The 25,344-nt window shown below is 34.6% G+C and overlaps 4 protein-coding genes across 8 annotated transcripts in view; 2 read left to right on the forward strand and 2 right to left on the reverse strand.

The window, feature by feature from the left end:
• The window catches only part of Psf2 (DNA replication complex GINS protein PSF2-like protein), a 1,885-nt gene extending 1,820 nt beyond the window's left edge, over positions 1-65 (forward strand). The window contains exon 4 of the mRNA XM_072905849.1: positions 1-65. This exon is cut by the window's left edge and continues 768 nt beyond it. The gene's annotated coding sequence lies outside the window, so the exon portion shown is untranslated.
• Positions 66-1,902: 1,837 nt separating this feature from the next.
• Traf4 (TNF receptor associated factor 4) overlaps positions 1,903-25,344 on the reverse strand; it is a 37,692-nt gene continuing 14,250 nt past the window's right edge. For all 5 annotated transcript variants that reach the window (XM_072905847.1, XM_072905846.1, XM_072905844.1 and 2 more), the window contains 5 exons: positions 20,283-20,387; positions 19,943-20,104; positions 19,255-19,572; positions 4,200-4,460; positions 1,903-2,640 (listed from right to left, as the gene is read on the reverse strand). In XM_072905847.1, coding sequence (XP_072761948.1) covers positions 2,287-2,640; positions 4,200-4,460; positions 19,255-19,572; positions 19,943-20,104; positions 20,283-20,387 — 1,200 coding nt within the window. In that variant the 3' untranslated portion in view covers positions 1,903-2,286. The remainder of the gene's footprint in view (positions 2,641-4,199; positions 4,461-19,254; positions 19,573-19,942; positions 20,105-20,282; positions 20,388-25,344) is intronic.
• LOC140673166 (uncharacterized) lies at positions 5,277-7,814 on the forward strand. The gene has a single exon (XM_072905879.1). The coding sequence runs from the start codon at positions 6,681-6,683 to the stop codon at positions 7,812-7,814; it is 1,134 nt and encodes a 377-aa protein (XP_072761980.1). The 5' UTR covers positions 5,277-6,680.
• Positions 16,588-19,138, reverse strand: LOC140673167 (uncharacterized). The gene has a single exon (XM_072905880.1). It carries the CDS (start codon positions 17,729-17,731, stop codon positions 16,598-16,600), a length of 1,134 nt encoding a protein of 377 aa, XP_072761981.1. The 5' UTR covers positions 17,732-19,138; the 3' UTR covers positions 16,588-16,597.

The following is a 25,344-nucleotide window of genomic DNA, read 5'->3' on the forward strand; positions in this document are numbered from 1 at the left end:
TCTATATGACGTTCTATTCTATATTAAATATTTTTTATATAAAGAATTTTTGTATACATTCTTAACTTTTGCAAATATTTACATCAGTCATTTTATATGAATCACCCTATATAAATACTATATTGGATTTACATACAAAAAAATAACATATTATGAATATTATGTAACAAATTTATTAGCTCGTTTACTTTTAAGTTGTAACATATGTTTATTAACATATTTCGATCACATTTCTCATTATCACTAATCGCTATATATAAAAAGTGCATATTTACATTGGTCAATCTGTCTCAATTACTTTAATTCGTTGTCCATTATTGTATGGCATTCCGAACTTATATTTACATCTTTTGAGCTTATAGTGTACACAATGTTCCTCAAATCTTTAATTTTTTTTTCTTAAGAATGACTTTCAGTCACGATTAAAGGCCACTCGAAAAAATGAAAATTTTTTCTCATTCTGATCAGATATTTTAAAAGATATAATCTTATAAATATAAATATGACAGATCATTTAGGGAAATAGCAAATATAATTCGTAAGTTGTTATACAGTAATGACAAAACTAATATTGATAACTTTTTGTTTGCAAACGCCGAATTAATATTTATGATCTGTATCTTCAAAATGTTTTATAAAACTCATGCAATAGAAACAAGTAAATATTTAGTTTGATCTGCCACACTTACATTTTAATAAAAATATACATAGGGAAAGTCGTCTTTTTTATCGACTAAATGCGATTTTTTTAATTTCACTAGTTTTCATAATGACTATATACAGAGTTATAAACGCTTTTATATGATTAAAGTACAGTCATCAATGCTCCATAGGACATCAGTCAGTTTCTAGTCTGCTACAAATCTGCTACAAATTTTGTCGACAGAAAGATTATAAATTGGATGCCGGTTCTGATCATATGATGTCAGCAGAACGCCAACAGAAGTACAACAAAAGCTTGCTAATATAATCAGTCAACAAATTGGTGGCAAAAATCGAACGAATCGAAAGATTCTGCTGACATAACTTGGCGACAGAAACCGAGTAAAATCTATGCGCACGTAATTTGATGGCAGATTGGCCATTTATATAAAATGGTGTATTTAAATACATTTTTAAGGATTAAATATATTTTTAACAATTTTTAAAATTTATTTCGAAATTTAAGTGCGGATCAAAAATATCCTATAAAAGTGCGAATAAATAAATTTTGTTCCATTTCGTTTTTCATTTAGCTGGAAACAAATATTTTATGTGTGCATTGTACAAAAATATTAATTTTTATTTTGAAAATTTTGTTTTGTTATGTACCACTCTGTCTGACAATGAGAGTTAATATATTCAGTACACTCTCTTAAATTATACACCACACAGGGTCGACAGAAGACACTGTGAAGACCTCTTGCGGAGATTGATTCGTAATTCTCATATTTTGGCCAAAATACAGAAAAGATCACGATAAAACTATGATATTCGTAATCAGCAAAATCGGTTTCATCCACGTATAGAGCGATTTTTTGGAAAAAAGGTCGATATAAAATTTCTAGAAAACATGCTGCCGACCACGAGTTGCCGCGAGTCAAATGTCCCTTGAATTGATATTTTATTTATTATGAATTTTTAAGAGCCAAAATGCAAAATCCCGTTCTGTACGTTATAGTTTCTCATTTTTGTAAAGAATATACTAAAAATAGAGTCACGAAGAAATATGATTTTCTCGGGGCTAAATGTTAGAATTACGAATATTGGTATCTGTACCTAAGGTATAGTTAACGAATCGTTTGGTAGCATCACTTATTAAGGAGAGACAATGAGAGATAATAATGTCATCTTTGTCTCTCTTGAAATGCAATAATGTTTGTGCGTGTACGGACATACACCAACACATTGAATAAGAATTCATTTTTCAATGTTGGTGATAATGATGCTGGAATTTTTTCGTCGGTCCTGTCGACCCTTAAGAACGAAAGAAAAAATTAAGAATAAAGTATAAATACAGTTTTGATGCATCGTGTTTGGCAGTGTCAATAAGTTATTAATTCTACAATTATATCAATAATATTTATAGTAGTACGTCGAAACAAACAAAACAAAATTGTCTTGATGTAGACGGGTGGCACCATTCCCGTTATTGTGTTTTCATTGAGGGGGTTTCAGTTTGCATTATTGCTACATAATTTAAATTGCAACATAAGTACTGTATGCCTTGCTCAGGCGAGCACTCGGAAATATCACATTAAAGTCTGTAATCATAAACGTAATGTTTTAGTAGAGTTAACGCATTTTTTAAACCGCTACGATTTTACTAGGATCCACTTTAACTCGAATAAACATAGTATCATCTTTGACGAAGTGTCGCTTCTTGACCATCTCGTGGGACACAAACCTCGGAAAACCGAAACCGAGGGAATCTGGTTCGCGACTTGGCCGTTGAAAATTCTTCCACGTCGGGTCAGGTATGAAGCTTTCCACAATGTTGCAGGCTTTCTCTGCGATGACTGTCTGATCGAACATCGTGAACGACACGCTATGCGAGAACGGCCATCGTAAAAGCGCATCATACTCTCCGGGCAAGATTTTTATATATATCGAGATGTGGCTGCCTTCTCCGGTCCCGTTTCCGTTTAAAAAAATTGAGGCCTATAAAAAGTTCAAAAAATTCTTTTAGTAAATTGACACTCGGTATACACTTTGCATTTTCTAGTCTCAGCTATAAACAATATAAACGCGCAAAAAACATTCATTAAGAAAAAATTAATAAAAAAAAAATTAAAATAAACAAATTTACCCAAGTAGCACATATTCGTTTATTATGACTTTTAGAAGACATCTTTTAGACATCTTTTAGTTTTCTGTGCTATCTGGGGATCGTCTTAATAAGTACAGTCTTAATAATGTGTATATATATAATTTTGAATTAAAACATTAATTTTTGTTCTATTTATAGAAACGTAAAATATACGTTTCTTAAACCATGATTTTAAAAATGTTTCTGTTGAAACGTTTCTTATTGGTGCTTGACGGTTAAAAAATATTGGATACGTTTAGAAAACGTTTATAAAACGAACATGTGCTACATGGGATATTCTTTAGACATCTTTTAGCCTTGTTAGAAAAATAACTTAAAAAAGACATCTTTTCGTCATCTTTTAGTTTTCTGTGCTATCTAGGGATCATCTTAATAAGTACAGTTTTAATAATGTATATATATATAATTTTGAATTAAAAAATTAATTTTTGTTCTATTTATAGAAATGTAAAAAATACGTTTCTTAAACTATGATTTTAAAAAGGTTTTTGTTGAAACGTTTCTTATTGGTGCTTGACGGTTAAAAAATATTGGATACGTTTAAAAAACGTTTACAAAACGAACATGTGCTATCTGGGTTAAGAACTCTATCTTGTACATTTAAGAAATTTTGAATCGCAGAAAATCGAATATACAGGGTAAGAAAAAAGTATGGAAACCCTGAAAAATCTCGAAAAATATAAGTATTACAGAAAAAGACTCTAAGGCAAGATCGAGGAAGGATTCGGTCACCTAAGGTAAGATCTATTCATTTCTTTTCATTTATTTCATATTTTATATTTATATTAAGAAGTATCACGACAAACTTTAAATCATCTCAGAAAATTCTTAACCAAAAAAAGTTTTATTATAATGTTTTAGAAAGCTCTTGAAGTAAGCTACAAGAATATACAATTAAAATTAGGATATTCCATTTAAGAAATTGAAAGTGACATTCACGTGACCTTCAAGCGACTATTCAAAGTTAAATCAATGAAATCATCTTATATCCTTCTTGAATCCATAACAACTTTTGTCTGAAACATTTTTTCTGTAAAATTTATATTTTTCACGATTTTTCAGGGATTCCATATTTTTTCCTCACTCTGTATAATTGTTTATATAACATTCCATATACAGTTAAGGCTCCTCATTCGCAGGGGATAGGCTCCGCAAATATGGGATTTCGTTTAAAAATCACGTTTCTCTTTATACTGAGAGCCAATTTTTATGAAGAATTCACAAAGATAATAGAATAGAATTTTGAAATTTTGACCATAAATGCGAAATTTTCTGGTCGTGAATTAAAAGGGTAAAAATTTTTACTTCGCGACTATTAAAAATATCATGAATAGTGTTGACAAAATAAGGAGCTTTGACTGTACTTATATATGATATTTTACACACATACTTGTAATTTATATCCATATTGACTAGTATAAAAAGGTGGACTGACAAGCTCCATTCCTTCTTTCGCTTTCGCTTCTGACATCTTTGTGGCATAATCCGTAATTTTCCATATAAGTGTACCAGTGTAGTTCAATGATAATTTGCTGATCGCTGACTTCAGACTAGTTATTTGATGTTGCTGCTTCGTTACGAGACTACACATGAGACTTAAATGCATTTTGGCGGATTCTTCTAAATGTTTATCAAGCGAAAATCTATTTCCCTATTACAGAAAAAAAATTGTCATATAATACTTTTCGACTAAAAAAATATATGTTGAGAAGATAACTTTTTCTCACTTTTAAACAAATAAAAGATCTACAAATGAACAACAACAAAGAGTTAATTTTCCAAAATTTTTAATATCGATTCTTTAATCATGTTTTAATTGCAATTGATGATTAATAATTGATGATTATTTTTTAATTGATAGTAATTGGTTAATATTTATTAATTAATTCAATTAATCGCAATTATACATAATACTTCTTTTACTCGATTCTTTTTGTTAATTGAAAACTTAAAATCTTAATCAATTAATATCTATGATTAATTTCATGGAAATTAAAAATTTAGTAAATGTGCACAGAAGGTTACACCTCGCCGATTTACCAAAAATTTTAATTATACCTTACATTATATTAATACAGTTATTAACTAATTAATTGATTTTTAAAATCATTAAATCATTAATCAATAAATTTATTAAATTTTGGTCTTACTCTGATGCATATAAATATGTGAAACGGTAAAAGAGAATTGAAATCTTTGTACATATAACAATAAATAATAATAATAATAAATATAAATAAATCTCTTACTCCAAATATTGAATTTTCTATTTTACAGAAACCTGTTTCAATTCATTTTGATTTACTTCTTTTATAGAGCGGATATAAGCTATAATATGAGAAAAAATAATACCTTAGTAGTGTTATAGTGGGGATTCTAAGCCATGGGGCGTTGAGGGGGGTGTGGGGACGGGGGTATCTGGGAGGCGCGAGGGGTCTGATATTAGGGAAAGGGGGGTGGGGGGGGGGGAGGGTCCTACACACGTTCGAAAGTAGATCTGTTTATCTTTGCGGTTGATTTATAGCCGGGGGTATTTTAGAAGTCGTAAAACCTTTTTTTTTCTAGTTTTATGTTCATTTTATGACCATTAGAATATTATGGAAAAAAGAGATTTTAAGCGCCGGCGTTCGGCAGCTTTGTACCCTCGCGGAAAATCTCCCATGAAACTGGAGCGAAACATGTTCCGAAATTTTTAGGGAAAGACCTGCAACTGCAAGGTGTTTATTTTTGTAGTTGATTTATAGCCGGGGGACATTTTAGAAACCATAAAAGTGTTTTTTTCTTTTTTTCTAATTTTTATGTTCATTTTATGACCATTAGAATATTATGGAAAAAAGAGATTTTAAGCGCCGGCGTTCGGCAGCTTTGTACCCTCGCGGAAACTCTCCCATAAAACTGGAGCGAAACATGTTCCGAAATTTTTAGGGAAAGAACTGCAACTGCAAGGTGTTTATTTTTGTGGTTGATTTATAGCCGGGGGACATTTTAGAAACCATAAAAGTGTTTTTTTCTTTTTTTCTAATTTTTATGTTCATTTTATGACCATTAGAATATTATGGAAAGAAGAGATTTTAAGCGCCGGCGTTCGGCAGCTTTGCACCCTCGCGGAAAATCTCCCATAAAACTGGAGCAAAACATCTTCCGAAATTTTTAAGGAAAGAACTGCAACTGCAAGGTGTTTATCTTTGTGGTTGATTTATAGCCGGGGGACATTTTAGAAGCCACAAAAGTCGTGGGAAAGCAATAGAAATTTTTGGCCAACGCTGCGACGAACATGTCGGAACGTTTTTATAGATGCAAAAGCGTTGACGTTCGGTAGGATGTGTTAAGACAGCATTAGGCGAAATATAAGAAGAATGAGAGCCCCGTCAAACCATAGTACGATTTGAAAGGGCATAGAGGAAGCTGTGGAAAAAAAAAAAAATTGAGTGGTTACTATCAGGCATTAGAATTGTTAGTGACAGTGAATAGTGAATAGTGAATAAATGGAAAATATTAATTTCGAAGCGATAATAGACGAGTCGTCAGACGAAGAGCATGCGTTGTCGGACGATAGTAATTATATTAGTGATTGCAGTAATACCGATTTTGACGACAACGTAGTTGAAAATGAACAACTCCGTGCGCAAAATCAACGTAAGATTTGCGCCATACACTTTTATTATTCAACGGGTGGTGCTCTAGCTCTCTGTGCTTCGTGTATGGACACCTTTCGAGATGACATCGGATTAATATACGAAATACGGAGACATAAAGTTACATCGCCCGATGAGGTGGATATGCGATGGTGCAGTAGCTGTCAAATTTTATTACATATAATAATGTCGCGTAATATGTGTTATGTTTGCACACCAAAATAGAGAGAGAAAAAATGGAAAACGTGCAGCAGAAAGAACGCGACTTGTTGGAGCGTTCCCACCAAGTCACCACATTGGGTGAATATTTTGGATGGCTGCAGCATTGCGAGGAGTTTATCGAAGAGCTTGAAGAACGCAGCCGTGTCAAGCGTCCACGACTCTCGATTGGAAATAGACAATCTTTGGTGACAAGAATTGCGCGACTCGAGGGTGCAAAAACTCGATTGCAGAGACAGTTTATACCCAGTGGTGGTGATTATAGTAGTGAAAATAACTCGGAGAGACTCATATGGCGAGAGATTGATACGGCGTTTGAGAGCCGCATCTTGACTGGTGCGGTTATAAATTATAATCACATCGAACCTCGTCAATTTTTGGAAGATGCGAGTGACATTGTGCTCGAGCACGTGCGAGACGTTATGCAAAAACATAACAGTGTGAAAGTGAATACAGTGTTTAACGGCGAGTTTGTGGCGGGCGATAAGCATGCCAATAAATCAATCAATACGAGAAACTGTGAACTCTTACATACATCCGATTTACGCGAGTGGTATGAGCGGCGAGTCGTCGAGCCAATCCTTGCATCGCTCGAAGAATTTCAGGAACGCGATAGCGGATGGGCATTATCGCGTATACTAAATTTGACTGTAAATATAAATAAATATAATCCTATGCGCGCCGGATGTTACGTGCAATTATCGCGAAAGATAATAATGAAACGCGCAGTGGTTAACGTGCAATCTAAAGACAATGCATGTTTTGCGTGGGCGGTAGTGGCTGCTCTGTATCCAGCTGAAAGATGCGCACACCGACAATCATCGTACCCGCATTATACAACAGTACTAAATCTCCAAGATATTGAGTTTCCAGTCACTCTTAATCAAATTAAAAAATTTGAAATTTATAATGACATTTCAATCAACGTGTACAGTTTTGAAAATGAAAACATTGTCCCTATTCACCTTACGGAGCAAAAGAGAGACAAGCACGTCAACTTGCTCTACGTGCAAGATGCGCAAGATATCGGACATTTTGCATGGATCAAGAATCTATCTAGACTTGTTAGTATGCAACTCAGCAAACACAAGACTAAAAAATATATCTGCGATCGGTATGTATATTTAATAAAACTGTCTAAAAATATTTAAAACAAGGATATAAAAATTTTAACTTTTATTTTACAGATGCATGCACTATTTTCACTCGGTCGAGAAATTGCAATCACATACAGTAGACTGTGGAAAGATGAACGACTGCGCTATCCGATTACCGAGCGATAAGGATAAGTGGCTCGCATTTACCAACTACAACAGGAAGGAGCGACTACCTTTCGTCGTGTACGCCGACCTGGAGTGCGTTTTGGTGAAAAAAGAAGAAGAAAATTTTTATCAACATCACCAAGTATTTAGTATAGCTTATTATGTACATTGCTCGTACGATAATTCGTTATCCGCGTATCATTCTCGTCGCGAAGCCAATTGCGTTGCATGGTTCACCGACGAACTTAAAAATTTGGCGCAACATGTAGAAAATATTTTAACAACCAATGTCCCCATGGTAAATTTAACGCAAAATGAATGGAAAGAATTTCGAAGTGCGACTCAGTGTCATATATGTGAGAAACCATTCGTAGAAGATGATACGCGCGTACGCGATCATTGTCATTTGACCGGGCGGTACAGAGGTCCCGCGCATTCAAATTGCAATCTAAATTACAAAGAATCTTTTTGCATTCCAATAGTATTTCACAATTTATCTGGTTATGATTCTCACTTTATAATCGAGGAAATAGCCACAGCGTTCGAAGGGGGAATCGATTTACTTCCGATAACAAAAGAAAAATATATTTCATTTACAAAACATGTTAAAGGTACGAAAAACAAACCGGGAAATCACATTAAATTACGTTTCATAGATTCATATAAATTTCTCACAACAAGTCTCGACAAATTGGCGTCTTTTCTGAGCAAGGATAAACTCAAAATTTTACAATCGGAATATAAAAATTTATCCGCCGAAGATTTCAATTTATTAACAAGAAAAGGTGTCTTCCCGTACGAGTACATTGACTGCGTAGATAAATTGCAAGATGCGTGTTTACCATCACGAGAATCATTTTACAGTTCCTTGACAGGTAACACAGTATCTGAGAGCGATTACGCGCACGCTGAGATTGTGTGGAAGCGATTCTCCATTCGAACGCTAGGCGAATATAGCGATCTGTATTTAAAAATCGATGTTTTGTTATTAGCAGACATTTTTGAAAATTTCCGAGAGAGTTGTATCAAGAGTTATGGACTCGACTCCGCGTATTACTATACTCTTCCCGGTTACACGTGGGACGCCATGTTAAAGTATACGAAAATTATATTTGAATTACTCACAGACATTGACATGGTTATGTTTATCGAACGAGGTATACGCGGTGGTCTGAGTCAATGTTCCAACAGGTACGCGCGTGCTAATAACAAGTACATGCAGTCGTATGACTTATCAAAACCATCAACGTACTTGATGTATTTCGATGTTAATAATTTATACGGATGGGCAATGTGTCAACCATTGCCCTACGCCGATTTTCAGTGGGTCGATAATGTTTCCAATTTTGATGTATCATCGATCGCGCTCGATTCGTCTACAGGCTACATCCTCGAAGTCGATCTCGAGTATCCGCAGCATCTTCACGATTCGCACACTGACCTACCGTTTTGTCCGACACACGACAAACCACCCGGCAAGCGCGAGGGCAAGCTTCTCGCAACCGTATACGATAAGAAGCGTTACGTGATACACTACCGCAACCTGCAGCAATGTTCACGTCACGGTCTTCGTGTTACAAAAATTCATCGTATATTACAATTCACTCAATCTCCGTGGCTCCGTACTTATATAGAACTCAACACAAAATTTAGAACACTGGCAAAAAATGATTTTGAAAAAAATTTGTACAAACTAATGAATAATGCAGTGTTTGGCAAAACGATGGAAAATGTGCGCAATCGCGTAGATGTTAAACTTTTAACAAAATGGGACGGAAGGTACGGCGCAGAGACATTGATTGCAAAACCAAATTTTCATAGCAGAAGCATTTTTTCGGAAAATCTAATCGCTGTAGAATTACGTAAACTCGAGGTGAAATTCTACAAACCAATTTACGTAGGTATGTGTATTCTCGATATATCCAAGATATGTTTGTACGAATTTCACCACGATTATATGGTACCAATGTATCGGGAGAGATGCAAAGTCATGTACACTGATACGGATAGTCTTATATATCACATTGAGTGCGACGATGTGTACGAGAATATGAAACGCGACATCAGCAGATTTGATACGAGCGACTATGCGATAGACAATGCGTACGGTATACCGCTCGTGAATAAAAAGGTACCGGGTCTAATGAAGGATGAAAACAACGGTACCATAATGACTGAATTTGTCGGGCTTAGAGCAAAAATGTATGCGTTGCGCGTGGATGGTAAAAAGGATACGAAAAAGGTAAAAGGTGTCAAGAGTAACGTTGTTGCGAGAACGATAACGTTTAACGATTACACGCGGTGTTTGAACGAAGAGATTGAAATAACGCGTAGTCAATCGTGTATAAGATCAAAATTACACAAGGTATACACCATTCGCGAAACAAAAATTGCTCTAAGTCCGTACGACGACAAGCGGTATATCGTACCTACAACTATTGATACGTTACCGTGGGGACATTATAAGATATCTTTATAAAATATAATGTGTGTGTGTGTGTGTGTGTGTGTGTGTGTGTGATTTTTTTTTCTTGTATGTATATTTCATATTTTTTTTATATATTGTAATGACTATTGGAAAGGATCTATTAATAAAGATTTTGTATATTTCAAATATTTCATATATTTTTTATATTGAATACATTGTATTTCTTATAAAATTAAATTACATGATCCTTATGTACCCAAGAATTGTGCGAGCTATCAAATCCCAACCATTTCACGTAAACCTCGTCACCCCTCCTGCGCAGTACTTTCTCCACGAGATACACATCTGGATAATTCGCGCGATGCAACTCGTGCTCGTAAAATGCTCCAGCGATAGATTTTTTGCGATAATCCTCGAGTAGATATGTTACGGGATTAGTATGTTGCACTTTAACAATCTTAAACACCTCGGTTGTCCAATTTGGCGTGTAACCCTTTTCGAAAAGTTTTTTGTATTTGCTAACGCGTACTAGGTCACCTACTTTAAACTTTGCAGGAGCAGCAATTTTTATACTGTTGTATACAGTATTTAAAAGTCTATCAGCGATCGTGGGAGTAACATCGATAGGTCTCATATTGATAGTGCGATGTTTTCGCGCGTTATATTCTGCAACGAGTCGGGATAGCGCGTCAATCCACTTGTAAGTTCCGTTCAGCGTAAACATCTTCCACATGTCGTTCTTCAGCGTGCGATTGAATCGCTCGACGACAGACGCCTTCAATACCGAATATGTGGAATAGTGATTAATGTTATGTTTCCGTATAAGCCGTTGCACATCGGTATTGTAAAATTCCTTCCCGTTATCAGTTTGTATGTTTTTCGGGCATCTCTTGCTATCTCGAATTATTTTGGCGATTGCATCAGCCGTCTCCCTTCCACCTTTACTCTTGAGTGGTGCAGCCCATGCATACTTGCTCAACACATCGATGACGGTGAGTATGTAGTGGTAACCTTTGTTGAAACGAGAATACGGACGCATCTCGACGATGTCGGCTTGCCACAGATCATCGTATCCCCGCACTATGACGTGTCTTCGGGGAAAATTTTTTCTCGCTGGCGCATGCAGTTCGTTCACCAACTGTCGTCTCTCCAAACTATGTTGATTCTTTGCTTTGTCAGTTTTTCTCGATGTCCGTTTGTTGTTAACATTTTTTTCACTCATTTTCGTTTATCGCCTTTAATAGCCGTTCTTGACCTGTTCTTGACCTGTTCTTGACCTGTTCTGACCTGTTCTTGGCCTGTTCTGACCTGTTCTTGACCTGTTCTGACCTGTTTTTGACCTGTTCTGACCTGTTCTTGACCTGTTCTTGGCCTGTTCTGACCTGTTCTTGACCTGTTCTTGACCTGTTCTTGACCTGTTCTGACCTGTTCTTGACCTGTTCTTGACCTGTTCTTGGCCTGTTCTTGGCCTGTTCTGACCTGTTCTTGACCTGTTCTTGACCTGTTCTTGACCTGTTCTGGCCTGTTCTTGGCCTGTTCTGACCTGTTCTTGACCTGTTCTTGACCTGTTCTTGACCTGTTCTGGCCTGTTCTTGACCTGTTCTTGACCTGTTCTGACCTGTTCTTGACCTGTTCTTGACCTGTTCTTGGCCTGTTCTTGATCTGTTCATCGCCGTCCTTCACCCATTCGAAAATCGTTCTTGACCCGTTCGCAGCCTTTTTCACAGTCGTTTTTGACTCGTTCGTAGCCGCTTCTGACCCGTTCGTAGCCTCGTTCACAGACGTCTTTTGATCGATCGTAGGAGTTCTTGAGTTGTTTGTAACCTTGAGTGTAGCCGTTAAGAACGTGTTCGTAGCCTCGTTCGCAGCCCTGCTTGAGATGCTGATAGCCTCGTTCGAAGCTGTTGCAGCTGCTGCTAGGTCGTTCACTGCCACTGCCACTGCCACTCATTGTAGTTTAGATAGCAGTTCGATAATTCTTCGTAGCTGTTCGATAATTGTTCGCAGCCGTTCTATAATCCTTCGTAGCTGTTCGATAACCGTTTGATAGCCGCTCCTAACCCGTTCACTGATGCTCATTTAGGTTTGATAGCTGTTTCTGAGTTAGCGTTAGCCGGGCGTTGAAGTTCGTTTAGCACAATCTGTATTGCTCGCACGTCCTTCTCAAGCGAAATCAGCTTCTCGTCTGATTCTTTCTGTTGATTCATTAATCTTTTAACGCAGGACTCCACGTACAGTTTGTTGACGGCATCGGTGTCAGCCTCTGGTTGCGCTACACGGCGAATCTTACGTGACCTTGCATCGAAGAACAGGTCAAGAACAGGTCAGAACAGGCCAAGAACAGGTCAAGAACAGGTCAGAACAGGTCAAAAACAGGTCAGAACAGGTCAAGAACAGGTCAGAACAGGCCAAGAACAGGTCAGAACAGGTCAAGAACAGGTCAAGAACAGGTCAAGAACGGCTATTAAAGGCGATAAACGAAAATGAGTGAAAAAAATGTTAACAACAAACGGACATCGAGAAAAACTGACAAAGCAAAGAATCAACATAGTTTGGAGAGACGACAGTTGGTGAACGAACTGCATGCGCCAGCGAGAAAAAATTTTCCCCGAAGACACGTCATAGTGCGGGGATACGATGATCTGTGGCAAGCCGACATCGTCGAGATGCGTCCGTATTCTCGTTTCAACAAAGGTTACCACTACATACTCACCGTCATCGATGTGTTGAGCAAGTATGCATGGGCTGCACCACTCAAGAGTAAAGGTGGAAGGGAGACGGCTGATGCAATCGCCAAAATAATTCGAGATAGCAAGAGATGCCCGAAAAACATACAAACTGATAACGGGAAGGAATTTTACAATACCGATGTGCAACGGCTTATACGGAAACATAACATTAATCACTATTCCACATATTCGGTATTGAAGGCGTCTGTCGTCGAGCGATTCAATCGCACGCTGAAGAACGACATGTGGAAGATGTTTACGCTGAACGGAACTTACAAGTGGATTGACGCGCTATCCCGACTCGTTGCAGAATATAACGCGCGAAAACATCGCACTATCAATATGAGACCTATCGATGTTACTCCCACGATCGCTGATAGACTTTTAAATACTGTATACAACAGTATAAAAATTGCTGCTCCTGCAAAGTTTAAAGTAGGTGACCTAGTACGCGTTAGCAAATACAAAAAACTTTTCGAAAAGGGTTACACGCCAAATTGGACAACCGAGGTGTTTAAGATTGTTAAAGTGCAACATACTAATCCCGTAACATATCTACTCGAGGATTATCGCAAAAAATCTATCGCTGGAGCATTTTACGAGCACGAGTTGCATCGCGCGAATTATCCAGATGTGTATCTCGTGGAGAAAGTACTGCGCAGGAGGGGTGACGAGGTTTACGTGAAATGGTTGGGATTTGATAGCTCGCACAATTCTTGGGTACATAAGGATCATGTAATTTAATTTTATAAGAAATACAATGTATTCAATATAAAAAATATATGAAATATTTGAAATATACAAAATCTTTATTAATAGATCCTTTCCAATAGTCATTACAATATATAAAAAAAATATGAAATATACATACAAGAAAAAAAAATCACACACACACACACACACACACACACACACACATTATATTTTATAAAGATATCTTATAATGTCCCCACGGTAACGTATCAATAGTTGTAGGTACGATATACCGCTTGTCGTCGTACGGACTTAGAGCAATTTTTGTTTCGCGAATGGTGTATACCTTGTGTAATTTTGATCTTATACACGATTGACTACGCGTTATTTCAATCTCTTCGTTCAAACACCGCGTGTAATCGTTAAACGTTATCGTTCTCGCAACAACGTTACTCTTGACACCTTTTACCTTTTTCGTATCCTTTTTACCATCCACGCGCAACGCATACATTTTTGCTCTAAGCCCGACAAATTCAGTCATTATGGTACCGTTGTTTTCATCCTTCATTAGACCCGGTACCTTTTTATTCACGAGCGGTATACCGTACGCATTGTCTATCGCATAGTCGCTCGTATCAAATCTGCTGATGTCGCGTTTCATATTCTCGTACACATCGTCGCACTCAATGTGATATATAAGACTATCCGTATCAGTGTACATGACTTTGCATCTCTCCCGATACATTGGTACCATATAATCGTGGTGAAATTCGTACAAACATATCTTGGATATATCGAGAATACACATACCTACGTAAATTGGTTTGTAGAATTTCACCTCGAGTTTACGTAATTCTACAGCGATTAGATTTTCCGAAAAAATGCTTCTGCTATGAAAATTTGGTTTTGCAATCAATGTCTCTGCGCCGTACCTTCCGTCCCATTTTGTTAAAAGTTTAACATCTACGCGATTGCGCACATTTTCCATCGTTTTGCCAAACACTGCATTATTCATTAGTTTGTACAAATTTTTTTCAAAATCATTTTTTGCCAGTGTTCTAAATTTTGTGTTGAGTTCTATATAAGTACGGAGCCACGGAGATTGAGTGAATTGTAATATACGATGAATTTTTGTAACACGAAGACCGTGACGTGAACATTGCTGCAGGTTGCGGTAGTGTATCACGTAACGCTTCTTATCGTATACGGTTGCGAGAAGCTTGCCCTCGCGCTTGCCGGGTGGTTTGTCGTGTGTCGGACAAAACGGTAGGTCAGTGTGCGAATCGTGAAGATGCTGCGGATACTCGAGATCGACTTCGAGGATGTAGCCTGTAGACGAATCGAGCGCGATCGATGATACATCAAAATTGGAAACATTATCGACCCACTGAAAATCGGCGTAGGGCAATGGTTGACACATTGCCCATCCGTATAAATTATTAACATCGAAATACATCAAGTACGTTGATGGTTTTGATAAGTCATACGACTGCATGTACTTGTTATTAGCACGCGCGTACCTGTTGGAACATTGACTCAGACCACCGCGTATACCTCGTTCGATAAACATAACCATGTCAATGTCTGTGAGTAATTCAAATATAATTTTCGTATACTTTAACATGGCGTCCCACGTGTAACCGGGAAGAGTATAGTAATACGCGGAGTCGAGTCCATAACTCTTGATACAACTCTCTCGGAAATTTTCAAAAATGTCTGCTAATAACAAAACATCGATTTTTAAATACAGATCGCTATATTCGCCTAGCGTTCGAATGGAGAATCGCTTCCACACAATCTCAGCGTGCGCGTAATCGCTCTCAGATACTGTGTTACCTGTCAAGGAACTGTAAAATGATTCTCGTGATGGTAAACACGCATCTTGCAATTTATCTACGCAGTCAATGTACTCGTACGGGAAGACACCTTTTCTTGTTAATAAATTGAAATCTTCGGCGGATAAATTTTTATATTCCGATTGTAAAATTTTGAGTTTATCCTTGCTCAGAAAAGACGCCAATTTGTCGAGACTTGTTGTGAGAAATTTATATGAATCTATGAAACGTAATTTAATGTGATTTCCCGGTTTGTTTTTCGTACCTTTAACATGTTTTGTAAATGAAATATATTTTTCTTTTGTTATCGGAAGTAAATCGATTCCCCCTTCGAACGCTGTGGCTATTTCCTCGATTATAAAGTGAGAATCATAACCAGATAAATTGTGAAATACTATTGGAATGCAAAAAGATTCTTTGTAATTTAGATTGCAATTTGAATGCGCGGGACCTCTGTACCGCCCGGTCAAATGACAATGATCGCGTACGCGCGTATCATCTTCTACGAATGGTTTCTCACATATATGACACTGAGTCGCACTTCGAAATTCTTTCCATTCATTTTGCGTTAAATTTACCATGGGGACATTGGTTGTTAAAATATTTTCTACATGTTGCGCCAAATTTTTAAGTTCGTCGGTGAACCATGCAACGCAATTGGCTTCGCGACGAGAATGATACGCGGATAACGAATTATCGTACGAGCAATGTACATAATAAGCTATACTAAATACTTGGTGATGTTGATAAAAATTTTCTTCTTCTTTTTTCACCAAAACGCACTCCAGGTCGGCGTACACGACGAAAGGTAGTCGCTCCTTCCTGTTGTAGTTGGTAAATGCGAGCCACTTATCCTTATCGCTCGGTAATCGGATAGCGCAGTCGTTCATCTTTCCACAGTCTACTGTATGTGATTGCAATTTCTCGACCGAGTGAAAATAGTGCATGCATCTGTAAAATAAAAGTTAAAATTTTTATATCCTTGTTTTAAATATTTTTAGACAGTTTTATTAAATATACATACCGATCGCAGATATATTTTTTAGTCTTGTGTTTGCTGAGTTGCATACTAACAAGTCTAGATAGATTCTTGATCCATGCAAAATGTCCGATATCTTGCGCATCTTGCACGTAGAGCAAGTTGACGTGCTTGTCTCTCTTTTGCTCCGTAAGGTGAATAGGGACAATGTTTTCATTTTCAAAACTGTACACGTTGATTGAAATGTCATTATAAATTTCAAATTTTTTAATTTGATTAAGAGTGACTGGAAACTCAATATCTTGGAGATTTAGTACTGTTGTATAATGCGGGTACGATGATTGTCGGTGTGCGCATCTTTCAGCTGGATACAGAGCAGCCACTACCGCCCACGCAAAACATGCATTGTCTTTAGATTGCACGTTAACCACTGTGCGTTTCATTATTATCTTTCGCGATAATTGCACGTAACATCCGGCGCGCATAGGATTATATTTATTTATATTTACAGTCAAATTTAGTATACGCGATAATGCCCATCCGCTATCGCGTTCCTGAAATTCTTCGAGCGATGCAAGGATTGGCTCGACGACTCGCCGCTCATACCACTCGCGTAAATCGGATGTATGTAAGAGTTCACAGTTTCTCGTATTGATTGATTTATTGGCATGCTTATCGCCCGCCACAAACTCGCCGTTAAACACTGTATTCACTTTCACACTGTTATGTTTTTGCATAACGTCTCGCACGTGCTCGAGCACAATGTCACTCGCATCTTCCAAAAATTGACGAGGTTCGATGTGATTATAATTTATAACCGCACCAGTCAAGATGCGGCTCTCAAACGCCGTATCAATCTCTCGCCATATGAGTCTCTCCGAGTTATTTTCACTACTATAATCACCACCACTGGGTATAAACTGTCTCTGCAATCGAGTTTTTGCACCCTCGAGTCGCGCAATTCTTGTCACCAAAGATTGTCTATTTCCAATCGAGAGTCGTGGACGCTTGACACGGCTGCGTTCTTCAAGCTCTTCGATAAACTCCTCGCAATGCTGCAGCCATCCAAAATATTCACCCAATGTGGTGACTTGGTGGGAACGCTCCAACAAGTCGCGTTCTTTCTGCTGCACGTTTTCCATTTTTTCTCTCTCTATTTTGGTGTGCAAACATAACACATATTACGCGACATTATTATATGTAATAAAATTTGACAGCTACTGCACCATCGCATATCCACCTCATCGGGCGATGTAACTTTATGTCTCCGTATTTCGTATATTAATCCGATGTCATCTCGAAAGGTGTCCATACACGAAGCACAGAGAGCTAGAGCACCACCCGTTGAATAATAAAAGTGTATGGCGCAAATCTTACGTTGATTTTGCGCACGGAGTTGTTCATTTTCAACTACGTTGTCGTCAAAATCGGTATTACTGCAATCACTAATATAATTACTATCGTCCGACAACGCATGCTCTTCGTCTGACGACTCGTCTATTATCGCTTCGAAATTAATATTTTCCATTTATTCACTATTCACTATTCACTGTCACTAACAATTCTAATGCCTGATAGTAACCACTCAATTTTTTTTTTTTTTTTCCACAGCTTGCTCTATGCCCTTTCAAATCGTACTATGGTTTGACGGGGCTCTCATTCTTCTTATATTTCGCCTAATGCTGTCTTAACACATCCTACCGAACGTCAACGCTTTTGCATCTATAAAAACGTTCCGACATGTTCGTCGCAGCGTTGGCCAAAAATTTCTATTGCTTTCCCACGACTTTTGTGGCTTCTAAAATGTCCCCCGGCTATAAATCAACCACAAAGATAAACACCTTGCAGTTGCAGTTCTTTCCTTAAAAATTTCGGAAGATGTTTTGCTCCAGTTTTATGGGAGATTTTCCGCGAGGGTGCAAAGCTGCCGAACGCCGGCGCTTAAAATCTCTTCTTTCCATAATATTCTAATGGTCATAAAATGAACATAAAAATTAGAAAAAAAGAAAAAAACACTTTTATGGTTTCTAAAATGTCCCCCGGCTATAAATCAACCACAAAAATAAACACCTTGCAGTTGCAGTTCTTTCCCTAAAAATTTCGGAACATGTTTCGCTCCAGTTTTATGGGAGAGTTTCCGCGAGGGTACAAAGCTGCCGAACGCCGGCGCTTAAAATCTCTTTTTTCCATAATATTCTAATGGTCATAAAATGAACATAAAAATTAGAAAAAAAGAAAAAAACACTTTTATGGTTTCTAAAATGTCCCCCGGCTATAAATCAACTACAAAAATAAACACCTTGCAGTTGCAGGTCTTTCCCTAAAAATTTCGGAACATGTTTCGCTCCAGTTTCATGGGAGATTTTCCGCGAGGGTACAAAGCTGCCGAACGCCGGCGCTTAAAATCTCTTTTTTCCATAATATTCTAATGGTCATAAAATGAACATAAAACTAGAAAAAAAAAGGTTTTACGACTTCTAAAATACCCCCGGCTATAAATCAACCGCAAAGATAAACAGATCTACTTTCGAACGTGTGTAGGACCCTCCCCCCCCCCCCACCCCCCTTTCCCTAATATCAGACCCCTCGCGCCTCCCAGATACCCCCGTCCCCACACCCCCCTCAACGCCCCATGGCTTAGAATCCCCACTATAACACTACTTACCTTGAAGCGACAACCGGCATCCTTGAATGTACAGGAAAGTAGATGCGTAGTGCAATGATCCTTTAAGTGAACCTCGAGATCCTCTCGAGGAAGCACAGCGGTTTCGCAACGATGGGGGCATGCAACAGGGAATCGGCCGCATTTCGTGTGATGGGCTCCGAGCGTGTCGAAAACGAATTCTTTGTTACAGTAACGACAAGCGACCAATCTTTTGGCACATTCTCCTAATTTATGCTGCCCGAGGTATCGCCTTTGCACCTTCATTCCGCATTTATTTTCACAATATAGAGTCTCATAGTCACATGTTCCCGTGTGTTTCTGCAAATATTTTGTTTTATAGAGCCTGAAACTATGATTCTTTTAAGGTAAAAAACAGTTTTTAACAAAATTGCCAAATGGAATATCCGTACTTCACACAAAGAAGATAATTTAAAAAATAATTAGAAAATACTTGAAATTTACTTTAAATATTTTTCTAATTATTTTTTACATATAAATTCAATTAAATTAAATATTTAAAATTAAAACATATTTACAAAAGTAAACAGAAAGATTAATATTACTCGATAAAATTATTTACCAAATATTTTTGACTGGATTGGAAGCTTAAAAAGCTTAAAAATTTTTTATTAATTCTCTTGTAGAAATTTAATTAGTAATTTAATTAGTAGTAGTAGATTTATTATACCTCTAAAGTATGTCCAGTAAATACTTTGCCACAAAAGTCGCAGCGAGCCCTACGTTGGGCGCAGGTATATTTCAAATGGTCTTCCATAAGTACACGAGGAATCATCGCCCCGCATTTATTGCCACATAGAACCGCGTCATGTTTACACGTGTTCAAGTGTGCCTGATAAAAACGAGATTTGAACTTGTCTATCGAAACTCGTTTTTTCTGATATTAAGTTTTGGGCTTCTATATTTAAAATGTAATAAAAATTCAGAAACTGAGCATCTCGCGTGATCTACTCACTTTTCGCATTTTCACTACATTTTAGATAGAAAACCTCTGTTTTAAATAATCTTACCTTCAACTTCCTTAGTTCGTCTTGCCATTTGCAACCATCCTTATGATGTATACAGTATACCACTGAACCCATTATTGCCTTTTCAGCTTCCGTGTCTTGGAAGGTCTGAAAAAGATCGCAACGATAAAAGATATTATTTGTTTTTGTTTGTTTGATTCTTGTCAAAATCTAAAATGAGTATGTCAAAACCCGAATTATGCACCAGATTATCCAAAAACTCGATAAGATTTTTGTTGGCGAAATTCCATTATTCTAATTCAAGGGATTCTTTTCCATGTATATAGTTTGCTACAAAATATTTTATATATTTAACTGGCGATATTTTTAATTCTTAAAATATTCTTAAAAATTTAGAACATAAAAAAGCAGCAATTAAGAATATTCCCTTTCTTTATGACATTGTAAATCAGGTATTCAGTAAAGTAGGATATATTTAATAAAGATTCAATATGTCAAATTGTTATTTATTTGTAAAATTTATTATTTACTTTAATATTAAGTTGTATTATTTATTTGTAAATGATTTACTACATGACTTATATTCATTTTCTCTCTCTATTTGCGAATAAATTGTTACATTTAACGTAGCGAAATATTATAGTTTATTTTAAGAGAGAACTATTTTTTCCCAAGTATAAAATTAAAGTACATAACCTTATCATAATTTATTATATTATAATTTTAACATTATTATAATTTATCATAAACTATATTGTATTATAGTTTACATTTAATGATTTCAAGATAATTTTGTCCAAATTACATAAATTAAACTTGAAACTCGAATATTTTTTTCTTTTACTTTAAATTATTCGGCTATTCAATTCGTTCAACTCGATGTTTGATTCAACAATTATTGTCGAACACATCATCATATAGTCAGCCTACTTTTCAGAATAGCAAAGCAAGGTATGGCACTGTGGGAGATGCTACCCCGTACTGAGAACCACGTGGGTGGTGCACAATCTAAGAATATTTTAATCTTTTATTGTCGCGACATCATCTATTACTGATAACTTAACCTGCCACTATTGTAGAACCTATTATGAGAAAGAAAATAGAAAGATGTATTTTCATAGAAGCGGAATGTCTGGCAATGAAATAAAAGTTAAGAAATTATCTATTTACCTTTATCTATTATCTATTATCTATTTATTGTAAAACCTACTATATGTAGGAAAAAAAGAATAAAATAATAGACCCTCAAGGTTTTCCGATTTTTCTTACATTCTGCGATGACATAAAAATAATGATCTATTTTTCAGAACACTAAAACCTTGCTTATTATCTGTAAAAATTAATAAATTAGAATTTTTAAAAACTTAAGTTAGGTTCTCAGTTCGTTCAAAACGTGTCAATTTTGTTCTCATATAGAGTAAAATAACTTTTAGTAGTAAGTAAGATTTCGGAAGGCTAAGTTAGATTAAAAATTAACTTTTTGATGGATAAAAAAATTTATCATAATAAACTTTTTATATTTTTTAATATTATAATATTTGAACATACAAATAAAAAGAATAAAAATAGAACAAGAAATATGATTTATATGATATAAAAAAACAAAAATTACTAACAATATTAAAAACAAAACAATTTATAATATTTATAAATATACGTATAATCTAAAATACATAGAAATGAAAGGCAGATCAAAAATAATTTTTAATTATTTTTGATCTGCCTTTCATTTCTATGTAATATTTATTTTTATTTAAAATCAATTTAAATAAAAATAAATATTACATAGAATCAAGCATTACATTGAAAGATATTTAAAATAGCTTTATTTGTTACGAATATTATTTTATATTAAATTTATTAATTTTTTCGTACATATAATATTTAAAACATATTTTTTGATATTTGATAACATAATCAAATTTTATTTAAGAAATGTAAAAATTAGCAAATTGCGTATCATAAAATTTACTTATGTATGTAGACAATGTATCATGCATTAACTAATTATGAGCAATCATATTAACAATGCAGATCGACAATAATAATAATTTGCACATAAAAGCGTTATTTGATATGAAATTTGTCATTTTACTCCATGGTCCTTTTTTTACCCATTCCATAAAAAAATAATGTAGAAAATGAAAAAAAAAACATTAATATATTATATGCGTTCTCAACTATATTCTAATATCATGTGATTTCATAAAGATAGTGAAAATACTTACTACAATTATATCATTCTTTATAAATAACAAACATTGAAAAATTACATCTAAAAAGATTTTTTTATTATATTATCTATTCCATTCGTAGTTAAGATCAAACTACAAGAGGTTATTTATTAAAAGCCTCTGATTTTCGTCATTTGTTATTATATATCTTAGAAAAGTTAGTATGTAATTCAGCATTATATCCACTTTGTCATATTCTTCTTTATTTTTTTATATATATCAGTCGTAATCTCATTAACAGATCATTTGCAAATATAATTACATTTCGGCAAATAAAATGTCAAATATTGTTTTTTAATGTTATCAGTTTATAAAATAAACATTTCATCATTCAGGATACAATATGCAAAACTTCAAAAAATATAGTTTATTACATTTAAATATTTTTGAGTAATTAGAGAATATATATATATATATATATATAAGAGATTTATAAAAATATTGCAACATTAATATAAAACTATAAAATAATGATATTATAAGACTATAAAAGATTGATAGTTCTAATAGCACATTAATATGTTAATATGTATTTTGTTATAAATTTATGCAATTTCATATTTCTCCTATATTCAATTTATTCGTCGAAATTCGTTTAGGAAAAGGAATCGGGAGATTAACTTTTATACATATACTGTCGTACACAAATGTATCCAATATATAAGTAAACATATATGTGAGCATGTTCAGATATGTTCCCAAGCAGAAACTTGCACGACCGGCAAGGTCGAGGAACTTAACGCAATCAGCTAGTTAGTGGCGAGATATAAATAAGAAAAGAAATAAAAGAGATACAAACTTGTCTTCTTTCTTCAGATTGTTCTTGACAGGAATTAAAACATATAAGGGAAATATAATTAATAATTATATAATTAGTAATTTTAAATCTAATATATACTATGCAAAAAAAATTAAAGGGCCACTTTCTTTTATATAAAAAAAGGCCAATTTTCAAGTAGTTCCAATTTTTTTTTAAATAACTAATTTTTAAATAGACGATAACAATCGATCTTCATATATGTTTCATTTTTTTGCATCTTCAGCATTGAATCTTCAATAATGCTATCGTCAATCGACAATGATATTTTCTTTCGTTTAACTCTAACAAATTAAATTCGATATAATTAAACTCCATGGTATAGAAACAGACAAATGTTGTTATAATATTAACGATTAGTTCATATTACTTCTTCAAGCTGCGTCGTAAATGACATTATTTATATTTTTCAATTTTATATTAGAAAAATTATGAATCTGCTTATTTTTATCTATGTATATTATTTTCATTATCGATACTCTGATTATTTATTGAAATATTTTTAAAGCAAAGGCTACGAATTAGATACAATAATCTTCTCTTCTTTTCGTCAAGACTTAGAGACAACATATTCCAACGATTCTACCATTACGTATTCGAACCATTGCTCCCTATCCTCTATCCGAACGACGTTCTCTTTTCGAATTTATATGTCTGACCTTGACAAATAGTTGAAAATTAACATACGGATGCGACGTGCGTCTTATCGCCATCTCGTTCTCAAGAAACAGTAAAATCTCATCAAATAATATTATAGCGGAAAAACAAAGACAATTTAACAATTCAAAATGCATTGAGAAAGAGAAATTCGCATATCTGCATATTTATTATATATTTCATATTATTGGTAAACGTACCAATTCTTAAACAAGATCGGGTCTTAAAGATTCCTTCCTGCACATTTCTATTAATATCAAGCTTATTTTATATAATACATATCTGAAAAATATGAATTTATTAAATAAATTTAAATATCTAGATTTTTACAAGAAAAACGTTTTGTATATATGTTTATATGTATTTCATATAATGATTCCGTTACATAAAGCATTTTATCATTACATATACAAAAGCATTTTGTATATGTAATGATAAAATACTAATCATTTTTTCTAACAAGGAGAGACATATTTTAACATATAAAGTTGACTAAAGTCGGAGAAAGCCAATCATAGTCCTCCTCATGTAAAAAAATTAAATAATGTTTCTAGTTTTTAAATATTTTACTTGTTAAAAATATTATAGAAATCTTAAGCAAACTACATTTTGTTTACATTAGAAAGAAATAATAAATAAATTCTATTTATTTATTATAAAAAAGTTCATCTTTTATTAAAAATTAACGTATTTATTAATTCACGCAATTAATATCCAATAACTAAATGCGCATTTCGCTATTAATACACATGTTATTTCAAACTGATTTATGTGCGCTTTGTTGAGTGCAACAAAAATATCATTGAATTGGAAATTTGTATTATATTTTATACATTCATTTATTTTATTTTACAATCATTATTTAATATAAATTTAGTAATACTCATTCACCTTAAGATATGTATTTTTTATGCACACTTCATTATTTTATTACACGTAAGGAAAATTATGTTTTCCAATCTATACATAATTTATTGTTAATATTATTTTTCTGATAATTAACTTTTTAACAAAGTTTATTTTTATCAAAATTATTATATTCTTTACAAGAATACAATAATCTTCAGTGTTAAAAGAAGAAAAATTAAAAGTTGTATACAAAATGAGATAAACAAAGCAATTAAAGTAATAAAAAATGTGACATCATTAACATCTATATATATATTTCTTTGTACATCTATCCTTTGAATTACATAGCAAAACTTTTCGGATAGACTTCTGCTCTACATGTATGTACATATAGTAGTATTTTGCATAAACAATTGCATTGAAATTTTATAAAGATAAAATAAGATAAAATAAGATGAAGATGATTTTTTCAAATTTATCTGGATAATAGATGAACTTATAAAGCATCTTGTCTAGATGATTTTAAGATAATGCTTTAAAAAAATAA

Source organism: Anoplolepis gracilipes, chromosome 14, assembly GCF_047496725.1.
Source record: "Anoplolepis gracilipes chromosome 14, ASM4749672v1, whole genome shotgun sequence".
Lineage (NCBI taxonomy): Eukaryota > Metazoa > Arthropoda > Insecta > Hymenoptera > Formicidae > Anoplolepis > Anoplolepis gracilipes.